Source organism: Thunnus maccoyii, chromosome 20 (genome assembly GCF_910596095.1).
Source record: "Thunnus maccoyii chromosome 20, fThuMac1.1, whole genome shotgun sequence".
Taxonomy (NCBI): Eukaryota; Metazoa; Chordata; class Actinopteri; order Scombriformes; family Scombridae; genus Thunnus; species Thunnus maccoyii.
Genome location: NC_056552.1, coordinates 7,149,229 through 7,165,607, shown reverse-complemented (window position 1 = coordinate 7,165,607; position 16,379 = coordinate 7,149,229). Strand labels below are relative to the sequence as shown.

Genomic DNA, 16,379 nt, shown 5'->3' with positions numbered 1-16,379 from the left:
AAATGTCAGAAAATGGTGAAAAATGTTGATCAGTGTTTCCCAGAGTCCAAGAAGACGTCCTCAAATGTCTTGTTTTGTCCACAACCCAAAAATATTCAGATTACTGTCGTAGAAGACTAAAGAAACCAGAAAATATTCTTATTTAAGAAGCTGGAATCAGAGAATTTGGATATTTTTTTCTTTAAAAAATGACTTAAAATGATGAATGGATCATCAAAATAGTTGCTGATTAATTTAATAGTTGGCTAACATTGCAGCTCTAATCTACTGATTATTAGTTATTAACCAGTTAATTGATAATTGTTTGGTCTATAAAGTAAACAATAAATAAATAGTGAAAAATGTCCATCACAGTTTCCTAGACCCCAAGATGTTGTGATCAAATATCTTGATTTGTCTGACCACAGCCCAAAACTCAAAGATATTCAGTTTACAGTTATATAAATGATGATATTAAGCGTCACAGTTCTAAAATAAGATCTTATATCATCAGTATGTGCATGGAATCATATAACAAAACACTTTTCCATCCTTATTCAGACCCAAAACAATAAAAAAGAAAATTATTACTTCAATCAATAACAAAAACTATGAGCTACTTCGTCTCTACAGCAGATTCAACTCAGATTCATTCAGCAACTCAGATTTTTGAATCTGAGTTGCTGAATGAATCTTTGTGTAATGTGTTATCTGTTGCCGTTAGTATGTGTAGTCATATATTGCCTTTTTGTGTACACTGTGACTAATTCACCTTTCCTCCTTTTGCACATGCACAGTCTGTAACTGCAAGCATAATAATACCTTTCTTATCATTCACTGATACAGGCAGAGTACCAAACCTTATTACTTTTTTGGCACAGACCAAAATGTGTCCCCGGTAATGAATTTGGACCCGTTATTTGGACCTTGACAGCAAAATCTGACATGTAATGTCTGGTCAGATTTGTAACCTTGTTTACTTTTCTTTGATCAGATAGTTTCTGATTTAAATATACATTTTTTGCCAATTTTACAGTATTTTATTAAGGCACAGTTCCTGTATGGCTGCTTGTGTAGGAAACAATTAACATTTTAGATCTTCTTCTGGCTTCTTTTGTTTAATGGATAAAAAGTTTTGTGACCCATGTTTATGTTTTAAAGGTATCAGAAAAGTGTTGTTCTGGTATTAATACTGAAACTCAGGTATTGCATTGGCACTAATATCGAAAATATCAAACGAGACACAGCTCTAGACCAGATAAATATATATATAGACCATATATATAGATGTTTGTTATGTCCTGCAGCATCTCTCACGAACCCTTCTAATTTTCACAACATTGTTTCATCTGTCTAAAAAAAATCCCAAAAAACAAGGAGAATAAAGTTGGATGGGTTTTTAATGTTAAATGTGGGTTGTGAGAAGGTATTTTGGTTTGACGTTACGGTGCTCTCCCCCTCATTTGCCTGACATGAAAGCATGTGTAGTAACAGACAGCACACCCACTGGTGCAGACACTTCTTCTCCTTGTTCGCAGCGTTTTCATGACTGTAGAGAGATTTGGACGCACAGAGTTTGGAATATTTTTCTTTGCATGTCATCATGCGCTGGTTGCTTGCTAGATACTGCGGGCTTGCACTGATCTATCTGTCAGGTAAGTGTAAACTCTCGCAATACGATCGATTTAATAAGTGACTGAAAATGATGCTAACAACAATTACAGTCTTGGTGCTAAATATTAACATTAGTAAAATCCTGAATGTTACTACAGCAATATAGTTAGTCACATTAACATTTCACAATGGTTTATGCAGACATATCACAAACTATCATATTTTTTGTCTGTTTGACCACAACTTCACTGCATAGAAGTGTTTTGCATGTTATTTTCGACTCTACAGCACCATTACTTCCTGGCCATCTGGGGGAAAGAGGAAGTTGTTTTCTGAGACAAACAGTGTATAATATTATTGTCATGTTGATGAACCGATGTCTTCTTGGTTATTTTTTATATACAACATATAAGCGATCATCGACTTATTCCGTTCAGTTATCTGATCAACTTTATGTTAGACTTGTAGTGCGTTTTAGGGAAAGATGATATTGTAAAACAAGACAACAACTGATACTAACGTGTTGCAAACATTAAAAACAAACCACCACCTGAAAATCACCTGTTTACAACACAGGTGAAGACATCAACAACCAAATACCCACAACGCTAATGTATACCTCATGTAGTTACAGGACGGGTCAACCAACGCATCAGTTAGCATCATCCTCCTAGGGCTGCAACAAATTATTACTTTCATTATCACTTAATGTGTTGATGACTTTTAAATAATTAATTATTTAGTCTATAAAATGTACAAAAAATGTAAAAACAAAAAACCCAACACAAGTTATTGTCTCGTATAATCTATAAAATATCATAAAATAGTGAAACAATATCCAAGAGTCTAATATGATATCTTCACATAACTGTTTTGTCCCACCAACAGACCAGCAATCATTACCCAAAAGGTATTCAATGTGCAACTTATAATAAACAGAGAAAAAGCAGCAAATCCTCACATTCAAGAAGCTGGAAGCCGGTGAATATTTGTCTCTTTTTTTACTTGATAAATTCCTTAAATGACTGATTGATTATAAAAATACTTGTCTCATAATTTTCTCTTCTCTCATTCCTCAGCACTAGATGTCGACTGACATCAAATTAGTTGATTAATTGTTTAAAAGCCAAACATTCACTGGTTCCAGGTTTCCCACTTTGAATACTTGCTGCTTTTCTCTGTTTTATGTCATTGTAAATTCAATATATTTGAAATATAGACTGCTGGTCAGACAAAACAAGCAATGCGAAGAGAAACTTGGACTCTTGCAACCTTTTTCTTACATTTTAGAGACTTGACGATGAATCAGTTGATGAAAAAAATTTTTGGCATTTGGCATGTTAATCAAAAATGAAAAAAATCATTAGTTGCAGCCTTTATGACTACAAGTAGCATCCTCATAGCATCATTGTGAGCAATAGTAACTCTCTGCATACTGCTTTTTTTATACCTACACCATAGGTGAGCAGTAGGGACATAAGGTAAGCCCAAAACACAAAGACATTAGTTGAGCATCAGTTACCTCGAATATATAATTTAAAACATTGTCGATATACTGTATATATCTTTCTTCAGTAGAATGATTATCTTATCACTATTATTATTTCTTATTACTACATCTTTGCTTAAGTAGAACTCCAGAAATAATCATTCTCTAATTTATTTACATCCACTTATTACATTACTCTTCTTGGCATTAAACGTGAAGCCAGCACCATATTGGAAGCATACTGCCAGTATACTCTTTGTCTAGAGAGATTTATAGTAACTGCCATTATAACTGTGTCACAATGTCCCTCAACCTTTTTTTTTTGTCTGTTCAGTGGCCCTGAATGAAGCCCAAGTGCTCACCCAGGTACCCCGGTTCTATGGTGTGAAAACCAGGCAAACTGTGTATATATACTGTGAGAACTATTCAAGGCTGCAAGGTGAGGTGCAGTGGTACAAGACCAATGTGGATGGAAAAGAAGAAAAACAGATTACGCAAGGACCCAGGACTGAGCTTCGTACAGGCGTAAAAAGCTGTCTTCAACTCATGGATTTGAACACTGAAGACAGTGGAGTGTACTTCTGCAGGATAAACAATATAACGGGACCTGGGACTGGACTGCAAGTTGTCAGTAAGTTGCTGTGACAACATGTCTTAGCCAGACTTTCAGATCTACAGCAACATAATTCATTATTTAATCTATTATGGTCTGTCCAGTTGTTCAAAACACACACATCTCTCTTCTCACAGGAAACGTGAACGTTCGTGAGGCTCTGTACAGAAGCAAGATGAAGGATGGTCTCATGGTCTTCCAGGGCCTACTGCTGGCTGTGTGTATTGCTGCTGTACTTCTACGCAAACACAGTCTGGTGAGAAACAAGACGCAAAACACAAAACACTAGAAAAAAACCCCAATGATATTTCTATTGAATCAATTAATCTTTTCCATAGTCCAAGGTGATGTCTTCAGAGTGTTTGTATTGTCTGACCAACTGTCCAAAGCCCAGAGATATTAAATTTACAGTTTCATAAAACACAGAAAAGCACCATATCTTCACATTCTCAAAGCTGGAACCAGCAAAAGTGATTAATCAGTCATCAAATTGTTTATATAGCACATGCAGCACTAGTTTTAACTCTTTACTGCATTAAAACTACGACCATACTGCCCAAGTTGGTTATTTGTCGGTACATCCACAAATCTGACAAACTGACAGCAACTGTAGCTTGCTGTGCCCGTCTTTGTGCTACATGCTGCATTGATTTGCTAAGATACTACAAAGCACGGTCAATTAATAAAATAAAAAGCTTAATCAAAGCGCAGCACGTTTTTACCGACATTTAGAAAAGTCTAGTATACGCTAAATTGAAGCAATGGCAGAAAGTAACTGAGTTCATTTACTCAATTATTGTACTTAGGTACAATTTTGAGATATTTGTACTTTACTCGAGTATTTCCATTTGATGCTACTTTATGCTTCCACTCTACTTCATTTCAGAGGGAAATGTTGTACTTTCTACTCCACTACATTTATTCGACAGCTTTAGTTACTTTTCTGATGAAGATTTGACACAATGGATAATATAACAAGCTTTTAAAATACAACACATTGTTAAAGATGAAACCAGTGGTTTCCAACCTTTTTGGCTTTTGACGTCTTACAAAAAGCAGTGTGTAGTCGGGGTCACATTTCACATGTCTATGAGTTGTTAACAGCTCCACCAAATAGTGATTTTTCCCTCTAAACTTCTCACATGCTTTCATTTCAATAAATGTTCAAATGATCCAATATATCACCAAAAATCAAAGATTATAGAAAAAGTCCAAAAACTGAAAACAGATTTGTGTATCAGATCTTTGTTTTTTCTTCTTTCCTCTCCCATTAATCATCTCACGACCCCTCAGATTTATCTGGTGACCCTTTGGAGGGGCCTGACCCCTAGGCTGGGAACCACTGGACTAAACTAGTTAACTGTATATAAGTTATGTATAAGTAGTTGAAACTAGCTCCACCTCCAGTAGCTACAACAGTAACATGCTGCTTACAAACTGATGCTTCAGTATTAATAATCTAATGATGTCATATATAATAATATATCAGTCACCAAACCACTACTTTTACTGCAATACTTTAACTACATCAAGCTCATAATACTTGCGTATTTTTACTTGAGCAGGATCCTTCTTGCATGACTTTTACTTACTTACCTTTACTTACTTAGGCTAAGTAAAGGATCTGAATACTTAGTAGCATTAAGTGCTAAACTACCAGCCATTTTATGAGTGTAAATTGCTGAATTTGAAACTACTTAAAGGTTGCAGAAGCTGCTCAAGCTGAAAAAAACATAACACCCAATTTTAAGTCCATGTATGAAGTTCCTGAGGAAGTCATTTTGACACCTGAAGCACCAACCTTCATGAAAGTATTGATGCAGTCCTGGTTTCCATGGCAACAAGAACTTTTGATTCTAGATTCTAGAGATTTGATATATATATATATATACATGTATAATTATTTTAAAAAGCTACTTCCACTGACAGTCAGATATTTTTTAGTGTTTATTTGTTAATTTTTGGTATATTTTGTACAATGTTTATCAATAGCTAACCCAAACTCTTTAACTGCATTCTTATTTTTCTCTTTTTCATTTCTTCTTTCTCTTTCTAAACAGCTCAAAGAGAAGGACAGCATATATGAGGAGCCCGAAACTGATCATATCTATGAGGTTTGTTCTACTGTCTCTGTTTTACATTAGCATTCATCAAAGATAAGGTAATTTCCTTCTGTCACGGTGGTCGTTTACATGTTACAGTGAACACACATCGCAGCTGTGTTTTTAAGAAGAAGAAGAAAAAAAAAAAACGTGCAAGACAGAGCAAGACACACACACACACACACACACACATGCACACACTCCTTGCTCCACTGAGCTTGTAGCCACAACTGTGTCTTCCTCTGTCAATAGGAGCCTTTACAGTAGGTTGTGTTAAGGAACCTCTAGTTTGCTAATAGAGGAATCTTTATGTAGCACCTGTCACGCAAAAAAATGTAGCTCAGAGTGCTTTACAATAGGGCTGTAACTAGTTGTTTGATCTATTAAATGTCAAAGAAATGGTGAAAAATGTTGTTCGTAGTGTCTCAAAGCCCAAGATGCAAACTAAAATGTTGTTTTGTCCTGACCAACAGTGCACAACCCAAAGATATTCAGTTTACTATCATAGAAGATTAAAGCAACCAGAAAATATTCACATTTAAGAAACTGGAACACATTTTGTCTTTCTCAAAATGATTAATTGATTATCAAAATAGTTGCCAGTTAATTTTCTGTAACTAATCGATTAATCGACTAATCATTGCAGCTCTACTTTACATTACCGTAGAAGAAAACAACAGAACATTTACCAAGAGAAAGCAGATAACATAAATATGTGGACATAACATACTTTACATAAAGTAAAAGGTAAAAGTTAGTTTAAAAATATAAATATAGTAGTGATAGCCTCTACATAAAAAATAAGTAAAAATAGAGTTTGGGTCAGAAACTGCAGACAGTAGCTTTACTGAAGCTCTTTGCCTGACTGTTTGGTACAGTCTGCAGCAGAGAGTTCATGGATCTGAGCAGTCTGCTGAGGACATATCGCTGCAGCATGTCAACCATATAGTCAAGGGCGAGTTCATAAACAGAATAACATGCACAGAATGAGGATCTTACTAAAATTGTACCGTGAGACCAGAACAGTGACTTGATCTCATCTCTTTGTTTCTATTAAAACTCTGACAGTAGCATTCTGTACAAGCTGTTACTGACTGAGAGGCATTAGGGACACCTGATAACAAGGCATTGCACTTGTCAAGCCTTCTACCAAAATCTGGATTACCAACTCCAGACCCCCAGGGGCCCCAAGAGCCTCAGGTTTAATCTGCAGCACTGAAGTACAGTATCAACTATGACAGGTCCCCCATTCTCCATCCATGGAGTCTATGTCAAAATCTAGTTTTTAAGACACTCATTGTTTTAGTTTATATTGGGCTCTTTATCAATAAGTCTGTCAATTATTTTGTTTAATACTCTATTGATAGTTCAGTGTATAAAATGCCAGAAAACAGTGAGAAATGCATTATTCCCCCAAATTAACAAATTCAAATTACTTGTCTGTCCAAAAGATGTTTCATGGAAAACTAGCAAATATTCACCTTTAAGAAGCTGCTATCAGTGAAAAAAAAAAGACATAAACAATAATCTATTATCAAAATTGTTGACAATTAATTTTTGTGTCAATTGATTAATTAACTGTTTAATCATCTAATCATTTCAGCTGTTAAGTTCTACCATGTATAGTGGGGGTCAAGGGCCCAACAACAGAAGGTTAATCTGGCCTTTCATGTTCTTTAAATGACAGATTGATTATATGCAACAGGAAAGTTGGATCCAAATCAACTTGCATTTGATGTGCTGAGATAGACACTTTGGTGCATCTCTACATTCAAGTCAAAACCATTGATCTTAAAGATAATTAACCAGCCATGTTTGAAATACGTAGAAGATTGTTTAAAATCATTTACTGCTCTTTTGAAGTCTTTGGGGATTCCTGATTTTAAAAAAAGCCTGTTTTTGCGTCTGTAAACAAAAATGGCAGCCTGCCTGCTTCCTGATTAGGAAACAGAATTGCAACTTGGAAAATAGGTTAAAAATCTTTTTTTATCGTGCAACGGACGCAATATTTTTTCATCCAGATGTTTCGAGGAGTCTTTGAGTAAGTAAGTGTTAAAGCTGGTTAAAGGGGCTCACAATTTTTCAAAGTCTTTCTTAAAACAATAGTCAGGAGTCCAAATGAACATCGAAACAGGTTTTTCTTGCCATAATCATTCCTCCTGTTCATACTGACCATTAGAAGATCCCTTCATAATGCACTTAAAATGTAAGTGCTGGGGGACAAAATCCTCAGTCCTCTTTCTGTGCAAAAATGTACAAAAAGGTTTATCTGAAGCTAATATGAAGCGTCAGCGTCCAAATGAGTCAAATCAAGTAGATCTTTCAACGTTACAGTCTTTTTAGTGCCAAAGTTCCTCTTTTTGTTACTATACTTCCACTGCAGCTCAACAGGGAAACACTGTCCGAGGAAACACAAAGAGGGAATTTGATGCTAAAAAGACTGTAAATGTGATAGATATCCACTTGATATAACTAACTCAGACTGCTGAAGCCTCATATAAGCTTCACAGAGACTTTTAAATCCACACTGTGGATTTTGGCCACAAAATTGTGAACCTATCCTTTAATCTTTTAGAGAAAACAATGGTTGTCTTTGTGACTCCAGTGTATGAACTCGGACTGGTGCTGCTAAAACAACAGATAATAAGCAAAAGAGTTTATTAATATTCATGATCTTTACAGTAACCATTTTGCTATATTAAACAACTCCACATCTTTCTCTTTATCTGTCATGCCTGAATCATTGATGCAAATAAAAGCAGTACTGATGTTAGTCAGTAGCTGCACTTTTACTATTTTATAGCTTTTCATCACATGATCTTAAATTTTGAGAGTGGAATTTGTCAATTCCCATATGGGACTCACATATATATGTAACATGACTAAAATAGATTTATTTCTGTCTTTCAGGGCCTGGCAATTGAGACGTGTGGAGGAGGTCTGTATGAGGAACTGTCTGTGTACACCCAGGCTGAAGGAGGTGAGGCCCCATGGGAGTGAGGCTGACAAAATTTGACTACTTTTCACCTCACCACGTCGACAGCCTTCTCACTTATAAGTTGTACAGTTAAAATAATAGTTTGAGTCTTTAATGCTCCTGCTCAGATTTGGATATATCATTTTCTGCTTTGTTTATAAATCTGCATACATAATCTACAAAAGCGGTTCTCAACCTGGGGTCCAGGGACCCCCAGGGGTCCTTGAGGGGGTTCCAGGGGGGTTCCAGAAAAATGTTTAACATTTTAATTTCACTATTATTTCATTGACTAGAAATTAGCCCAGTGAATGAATGTATAAGAATGACTATTCTGTTAATAGGTTTCATACTCTTCACTCATTAATCTGCCAATATACAGTATAGACAGTTATGGAATGACTTAACTGGGATCTTAACTGGGGTCTCTGGGATCCCCATCTGATAAGATGGGGATCCCAGAGACTACATCTTGTCAAATATGGGTCCGCAGCCTGATATGTATCAATCTGGGGGTCCTTGACACCAGAAAGGTTGAGAACCACTGCTCTACAATGCTTCCTATAAGCTAGTGCTGTTGATTTTACGCTATTCAGTAACACTGCATTGAATTAATCCGATGTGATCTGAAGTCCACTGAAGTGTAAATGAACCACTCGACAACACAATTCAGACTCGACAGCTGAAAACTCAGCTGACGTTTTGGTGCTTCAAGAGGATTTTATATAAATTGTATTGTGTGTGATTTTATAATGACTTCTCTGACTTGAAAATGTAATGTCTATATTATCTTGTATTCATAGTAGGTGTAAGAACATGCTCATCATAAAAAATTTTGAGAGGTTTTATCATAGAAAAAGGACCTACATGTTCCTGTTGTTTGCTCTGTAAAACATCTGTGTGCCTTTTGTGTATGTAATAGGAATGAAAACAATAAAAACATTTCCATTTGCTGGAGAAAGCCTTATTTTTTTATTGGTTATTACAGGTAACCATGAAGAAAATCTATTTTCTGAAATGCATTTTTTAAAAGATAAACAAGTTGAACATCTTGATATAATTGATGTGTAGAATATTAACTATTTGACTAATCAATGAATACAGAAGTAAACACAATAAATAAGCTATAAATATATAAATAAATAAATAGATTAGCAAATAAATTAAGATATTCTTAATCTGACAAGCAGATAACAGACAGATTTCAGTTGGTGGTGAGTAGAGATGAAGCCAGCTGGTCGGCTCTGAATAGATGGATTTTGATTTCCCTCCTGATCAGCTCCCAGGCTTCAGCACTGTGACCCTACAGACAGAAGAATATTATTATTAAAACATAGATAGATAGATAGATAGATAGATAGATAGATAGATAGATAGATAGATAGATAGATAGATAGATAGATAGATAGATAGATAGATAGATAGTGTAGACTTACCATTCGTCCAAGGATATGGCCTGAGAGTCTCTTGAAATACATCTGCAGCTTCTTGTTCTTCTTGTGGCTGTTGCTCCCATTCTAAATGAATAAAAAGACAAATGATTTAAGAAAATAGTTTTTAACCTGTCTTACAAAAAGCAGTGTGTAGTCTGGGTCACATTTAAGATGTCTATGAGCTCCATCAAATAGTGATTTTTCTCTCCGATCTTGTTATTGTTTAATTTCAATAAATGTTCAAATGATCCAGTATTTCACCAAAAATCAAAGATTAGAGAAAAAGTCCAAAAACTGAAGACAGATTTGTGTATAAGTGTATCTTGTTTTTTCTTCTTTCCTCTCCCATTAATCATCTCACGACCCCTCAGATTTATCCTATGACCCTTTGGAGGGGCCCGACCCCTAGGTTGGGAACAGTTAGACAAAACTAGTGAACTGTACTTTTACTTAAGTAGGTTTTTTCAAGCAGGATTGTTACTTGTAGTATTGAACATGCTGCAAAAATCAATCACCAATCATTTAATGTGAGAACAAGTGAGACTATGTTCCTCCACATTTCTGACACTTACACAGGAGCGCAGACCATCAGCCTGCTGGGTGACAACATTGAGAAAGTCCTCCACTGTCTTCTCCTCCCACGATGTAGAGTTATGAGCCTCCTCAAACAGGGCAGCCGTCTGCTCCAGAATCTGCACAACGAAACCAAGACGCTCCCCAACCTGGAAGAAGAAGAAGACGATCAATCACAGATTACTACAGACAATAAACAATTCATACAGTATATTATATTTTGCATCTACAATTGCAGTGGTTAAAAGTTGAGGATGACTTACTGATGCTTTGGACGCTTGGGTGTACAGATCATGAGGGAAGGCCACCTCCAGTTCAGCATCCTCAGTGGTGTTGGTGGAATTATTAGACTGCATCACACACAAACAAATCGTGTGTTAAAGTATAGAAAATTAAGTAAAGTGAATCCATTAAGATAACTAAATCACTGTAAACAACATTTTAAAAAGCACACTTACCATCGTATCCAGTAGCTCCAAAGAGTTTTCAGTGTGCTGTCTGAATTTATGACCCAACCATCTGCAGCTCAGCGAGGATCCTGCGCTGTACAGACTGAGGAGCAGGCAAGCAAAGAAAATCCTGTTGGTCATTTTTAAAAAGGTGTAAATTGCTTTTGTGTGGAGCAAATTCAGATGAGTCCTGGTGATCTGTTTGAGCAGACCTGCAGAGCCTCATTTATATCAGTGCGCACTTTTTTCATTTTCTAAACACCTGTGGGAAACACTTTGTGTGGCTTTCACATTTCAGAATTGAATTCACATCAGTATGAAAGATTTATCCCACAATAAGTAAATATCACTGTAAAGTTAAAATATCACACCTGGTATGTATTAAAAAGGACTAAACTGCTATATAGTAATACCAAAGACAATGCATGTTATAGAATACCTAAAAAACATAAAATCAAACACAGTTCACTAATGATAATGTTGGAATAACTCAGTATTCCATTTTGGAAATTATGGGATTATTATAGGAATATTATTGTGATTTTTCAAGGGCAACTAATAATAATAATAATAATGATAATAATACTTTTATTTAAATAGCACTTCTTAAGTTACAAAGTGTTCTACATAAAATGAAAAAATACAATAAAAACTCAACAATGAATAGAATAATATAATAAAATGATAAAATACAATGAAATATAATAACACTAATAGTAAAATCAATGTTACAAATAATAGGCCTAGAGATTTGTGGACACCCAAAATTAATTCTCCTTGACTGTAATCCCTGTCACTGATAAAGGTTTTAGGATATTTGAACATTTATTTAAACATTTAATTTCTTTAGTTTATAGTGTTTATAGTTTATAGTTTATAGTTTTTGTATTTTTCAGATTTCAGGCATTGTCTTTGATGACATCATCACCTGTCTTTCAGCCTGCACGTTGGTCAATGAGATGAAAAATGTATTAAAAAGAGATAATTGTTGGAATTGCATCATAAGTTCTGTGTGGACTAAAAAATAATCATTCATTAATAAAATTACAAGCGTGATTACAATGTGTCCACTCAGTGCAGTAAATGGGAAGTTCCCACAAAGAGAAAATGAAAGTCAGTGTGTGACTGCGGCCTGCGCAGTGACGCTCATTCATTCAACTGATCAGTGACATTTCAGCTTGTTTTAAGCAGAATGTGGCTGCTTGTACATGAGAACCAGGAAACTTATTGAAGGGGGATTCTCCTTCACCTTTTAATTTTACAGATTAGTAGCCTATTATATTTGACCCGTACGTCACAAGTGTGTGAAAAGTAATCAGCGTGTATTGATTAAGTTTTATTTCTATGGTAGTTTTATTGTATTTTCAATTTGTGGTTTGTAGCATGTGTGTGTGTGTTTTTTCAAAAGCCTATAAGATATATGAATCAAAGAAGGCTATTACATTTTAGGCTAAATTATGCTATTAATACTATGCAGTCTACAGTATGATTCAGTAAATATTATTTCTGTCCCATGCATTGACACATACTCAAAACAAACAAAAAAGTTGATATACACAGAAACAACAAAGCAAAAATAACCCTCCAAGAGCCTTGTTCAGGGCATTCTCCAATGAATACTGATGTAGGGTATTAAACTGGTAATTAATGGTTAGGCCTAAATTATTGTTTTATAATATAGGCCTATAGTAAGTCAATGGTTGCCAGCCTTTTTGTCTTAGACCCCTGTGACCCCTCATTACACGGTATGGCCTCAGAATGAACATGAGTTGTGGACATTTTTCCTTCTTTGATTGTTTCAATTGAAGGATTTTCTCAGTGTCATAGTTCTCTCCCAGTCTGGCCCTATGTCCCTCCACCAGTCCACCAGATACCCTTGGACTTTTTCCCTGTTTGTTGAACTGGACTGAGTGGCAGTAGGTCCTTGAAGTTGAAATTAAGGATTGCTTTCACACTGAAATGTGACTGAGGACTTTGACACAACTAGTTAGGTGTCTAAGATGCAGCAATTTATACACCAGGCAGTTTATTTCACGTCTTCTGTATTTATATTCAGGGCATTTAGCAGGCGCTCTTATCCAGAGATTGACAGGCGTTTGTTCAATGGCTGGGCTCTCTAACTTATCCCCAACATATTATGAAAAAACGAGTTTGTTAACATTTGTTTCTGTAGATTTGAATAATTTGCATTTACAGCCTCTGTGTGCCATGTGAGAAGAACTGCATCATTTTGCTTTTGTTATTTGGCTTTAATCTGTTTTTTATAGTATAGGAGAATGCAAATGCTTATGTTTAACTACTCTGACTGTGCTTACAGCCTTGCTATACATATATATCCCTGCAAGCACCATTTTCTATCTCATTGTGTTTTCTGGGTTTTTGGTTTCATTGTGTTTTCTGGGTTTTTGGGTTTCTGTTTGCTCTTAGTTTTTCCTCCTGTGTCCCCAGCCTGCTTTTCTCGCCACACTTCCCTCCACACCTGCCCTGCATCAGTCTCGTTTGCCCTGCCCTGCTGCCTGCATCTTCAACCAGCCAGTCAGCTCCCAGCCTGCCTTTGTGTCTTGCCACCTGTTCCTTGTTGTTTCATTAGTTCAGTTTGTATTTAAGTCCTCGTTTTCAGTTCAGTCTTGTTGGATCCTTTTTTCTGTCATGCTTACTTCTGTCTTGTTTAGGTTTGTCCAGTTTGGTTCTGCTTTGCCTGCATTATCGTGAATAAAGTGTTATTCTTCAGTTTTACATTGCATTCCTGCGTTTGGGTTCATCTCTTGCTATTCTCCTGACACAGAGCCCGAAGAGGTAAAAGCATTCCACAAGAAAAAAGCAAATATATACACAAATTTGAAATTAGAAAGATTTAATGACACAAATTTCTTTATCATCTTATGACCAGACTGAATGCATTCATACAAGCAATGTACTCCAGAATTGAATATTGAAATACACAATCTCAACAAAATTGCAGACAGTATGTATCAACATCTCTGTCCAGGGTCTTAATATCGAAATATCTAAACAAACAAAAAAATCCCTTCCATCTCATACCCCCAAATTAATCTTGGGATTTCTAGAGGGTCCCTCCTCCCTATGTTGGGCACCAATGATATAAATGTTTGTTGTTCAGCATAATTTATCCTCATTTCTTTATACTTCATTTTAAAAAAACAACTGCATGGCCATTCAGAGTTGGACTCTGTGAATGCTAGGAATGCTATGTGCAGAGTTTGACACTGCAAGGCTGTTTTTACATCTGCTGAAGGGAGGAAGTTTCTCTATGCTCACCTCAAATCTGAGTCAAAGGGGTGTACAATATGATTAGTGACATCACAACTAGTTTGGAGCCAATCGAAGGCCAGTAGACAAGCTACACAAGTGTGATGTTAAAGCCTGCAGTGCACATACACTGAGAATGGACTTTTCAGTGAAGTAGGAGACATCTTGTGTCAAACAGTTAAACTTTTGAAATGAAATATATTTGCATTAGGTTATTTTTAGGATTTTTAACAAGGTAATTTAACTTTTGTTCATGGAAAAAACATGTCAGACACAATTTATTATGATAAGCTGAGGATTTTTACATGCCCTAAAACATCTCTAAAGGGGATCTTTAAGTTTTCTTGTTTCTGCTTAACATTTTGTGTGGGCTGTACAGGAATAGATGTAACTATCAGAAAACTGCCCTTTCATTTCTGCTGATTATCAGCAGATATGGTACTTATGTTCTTGCATTTATATTGTCAATTTTATTGTTCAATATAGTATGAAGTGACTAATTTAATCTCAGAAATCACTTAGACAGAAATATGAAATAAAGGAGAAAGACAGTGTTTACTGACAACTTCTGATAACCACAAAATTCAGAAATTAATTAAAATCACTACAGATAAAATCTTTAATTGTACTATGGTGCCCCCTGTTGACTCAAAGTAGTATGTAATGCCTAATACAAGAGTTGTAAAGCATCATATTTTCATACAAACTCAAAATTTCATTACTACCAGACTATTTCTGATTTAAGTCCATGTCAACACTTTGCCTGTAATGCTTGACCTTATAATGGATGTATAATGTGTAGGGTAAAGCCCCTGCATGTTTTGAAGGCAGACAGCACAAACCTCAAGCGACAGACCAGCTCTTTCTTCAACCCCCCAGGAATGCTGGCCAATAATATATAAGGGAGAGTCCCAAACTCCTCACTGACCAGACCATTAAACGACCTCCTGCAAACAGAAAGGATCAGATAAGGAACCTCCCTCCCCTCCCCATCTCCTGCATGGTCACCAAACCAGACCACTGACCCAAACCACCTTTGATCCTTCAAGCTACAAGAGCCAGCAAGATGGGAAGACAAATTCACACCCTAGTGTGAATTGATAGTACCGTTTGGATAAATGACCCCCACCATTGGTTATCATAACTCACCTCTAAGAGCCAGTCACACACACAGAGGAGCTGGCACCAACTTGAATCCCACTGTGGATTTTGACTTTTAGGACTTGAATGACCAACCCAAGAACTAATCAAGGAACAAACCGGCATAAGGCACAAGACATGCTGCACAATATGCCATGCCCCAGTGACATACAGACACTCACAGACATTTACCAGAACAAACACACACACACACACACACACACACAGTCAAATGACATGGACCCCTGCTGTTTGCAGTCGGATCAAGGAGAACAGAGGACTGTAAAACCCATGGACTTACAAATGTAGTTTTAGATTTTGTCTGGACAATTAATATTGTATGTTAGTATGTGTGTGTATATTGCAATATGTGTCACGTACTTTGATTACACTTTTTTCCACTCTTTTTGAGCCAAGAAATGTACCACAAACATAATTCCATCATCCTTGATAACACTAACATCATGTTTAGTACCATTCTGCTTGTTTCACTCTCCAAACGCTAAAGCTACTATCAAAAATATCATCAAAATTAAGAATCATGCAATTGCTAAATTGTAAATACTTTGATTATTGGAGTAACCATAATCAGGAGTTGAACCCACCTGTCCATGAACAGGAGGGGACTGACTCCGCTCCCCCAGAACTCTGCAACCTCTGGGGTTGGCCAGGATGCACCTTCTGGGCGGCAGACTGAAACTTTAAAACAGTGTCTTATCTGAGACTCTGGGCTGTTTTTGTTT

General features: G+C 36.1%; 2 protein-coding genes across 2 annotated transcripts; one reads left to right on the top strand and one right to left on the bottom strand.

Moving 5' to 3' along the window:
* The first annotated feature begins 1,460 nt into the window (after positions 1-1,460).
* cd79b (CD79b molecule, immunoglobulin-associated beta) lies at positions 1,461-9,728 on the top strand. The gene is made up of 5 exons (XM_042397587.1): positions 1,461-1,634; positions 3,417-3,713; positions 3,833-3,951; positions 5,756-5,809; positions 8,708-9,728. The coding sequence occupies exons 1-5, from the start codon at positions 1,583-1,585 to the stop codon at positions 8,795-8,797; spliced, it is 612 nt and encodes a 203-aa protein (XP_042253521.1). The 5' UTR covers positions 1,461-1,582; the 3' UTR covers positions 8,798-9,728.
* A 247-nt stretch (positions 9,729-9,975) lies between these two features.
* LOC121887085 (interferon a3-like) lies at positions 9,976-16,320 on the bottom strand. The gene is made up of 6 exons (XM_042397640.1): positions 16,242-16,320; positions 11,236-11,329; positions 11,041-11,127; positions 10,777-10,926; positions 10,208-10,288; positions 9,976-10,074 (listed from the first exon to the last, which is right to left on the bottom strand). The coding sequence occupies exons 1-6, from the start codon at positions 16,247-16,249 to the stop codon at positions 9,976-9,978; spliced, it is 519 nt and encodes a 172-aa protein (XP_042253574.1). The 5' UTR covers positions 16,250-16,320.
* Between the last annotated feature and the right edge of the window lie 59 nt (positions 16,321-16,379).

Coding starts and splice junctions, on each gene's coding strand:
- cd79b (XM_042397587.1), top strand. CDS start 1,583: ATGCGCTGGTTGCTTGCTAGATACTGCGGGCTTGCACTGATCTATCTG. Junction 1,635..3,416: donor TGCACTGATCTATCTGTCAG/GTAAGTGTAAAC, acceptor TTGTCTGTTCAG/TGGCCCTGAATGAAGCCCAA. Junction 5,810..8,707: donor AAACTGATCATATCTATGAG/GTTTGTTCTACT, acceptor TCTGTCTTTCAG/GGCCTGGCAATTGAGACGTG.
- LOC121887085 (XM_042397640.1), bottom strand. Junction 11,128..11,235: donor TGGAGCTACTGGATACGATG/GTAAGTGTGCTT, acceptor TGTGTGATGCAG/TCTAATAATTCCACCAACAC. Junction 10,289..10,776: donor CTGATGGTCTGCGCTCCTGT/GTAAGTGTCAGA, acceptor TTATTCATTTAG/AATGGGAGCAACAGCCACAA.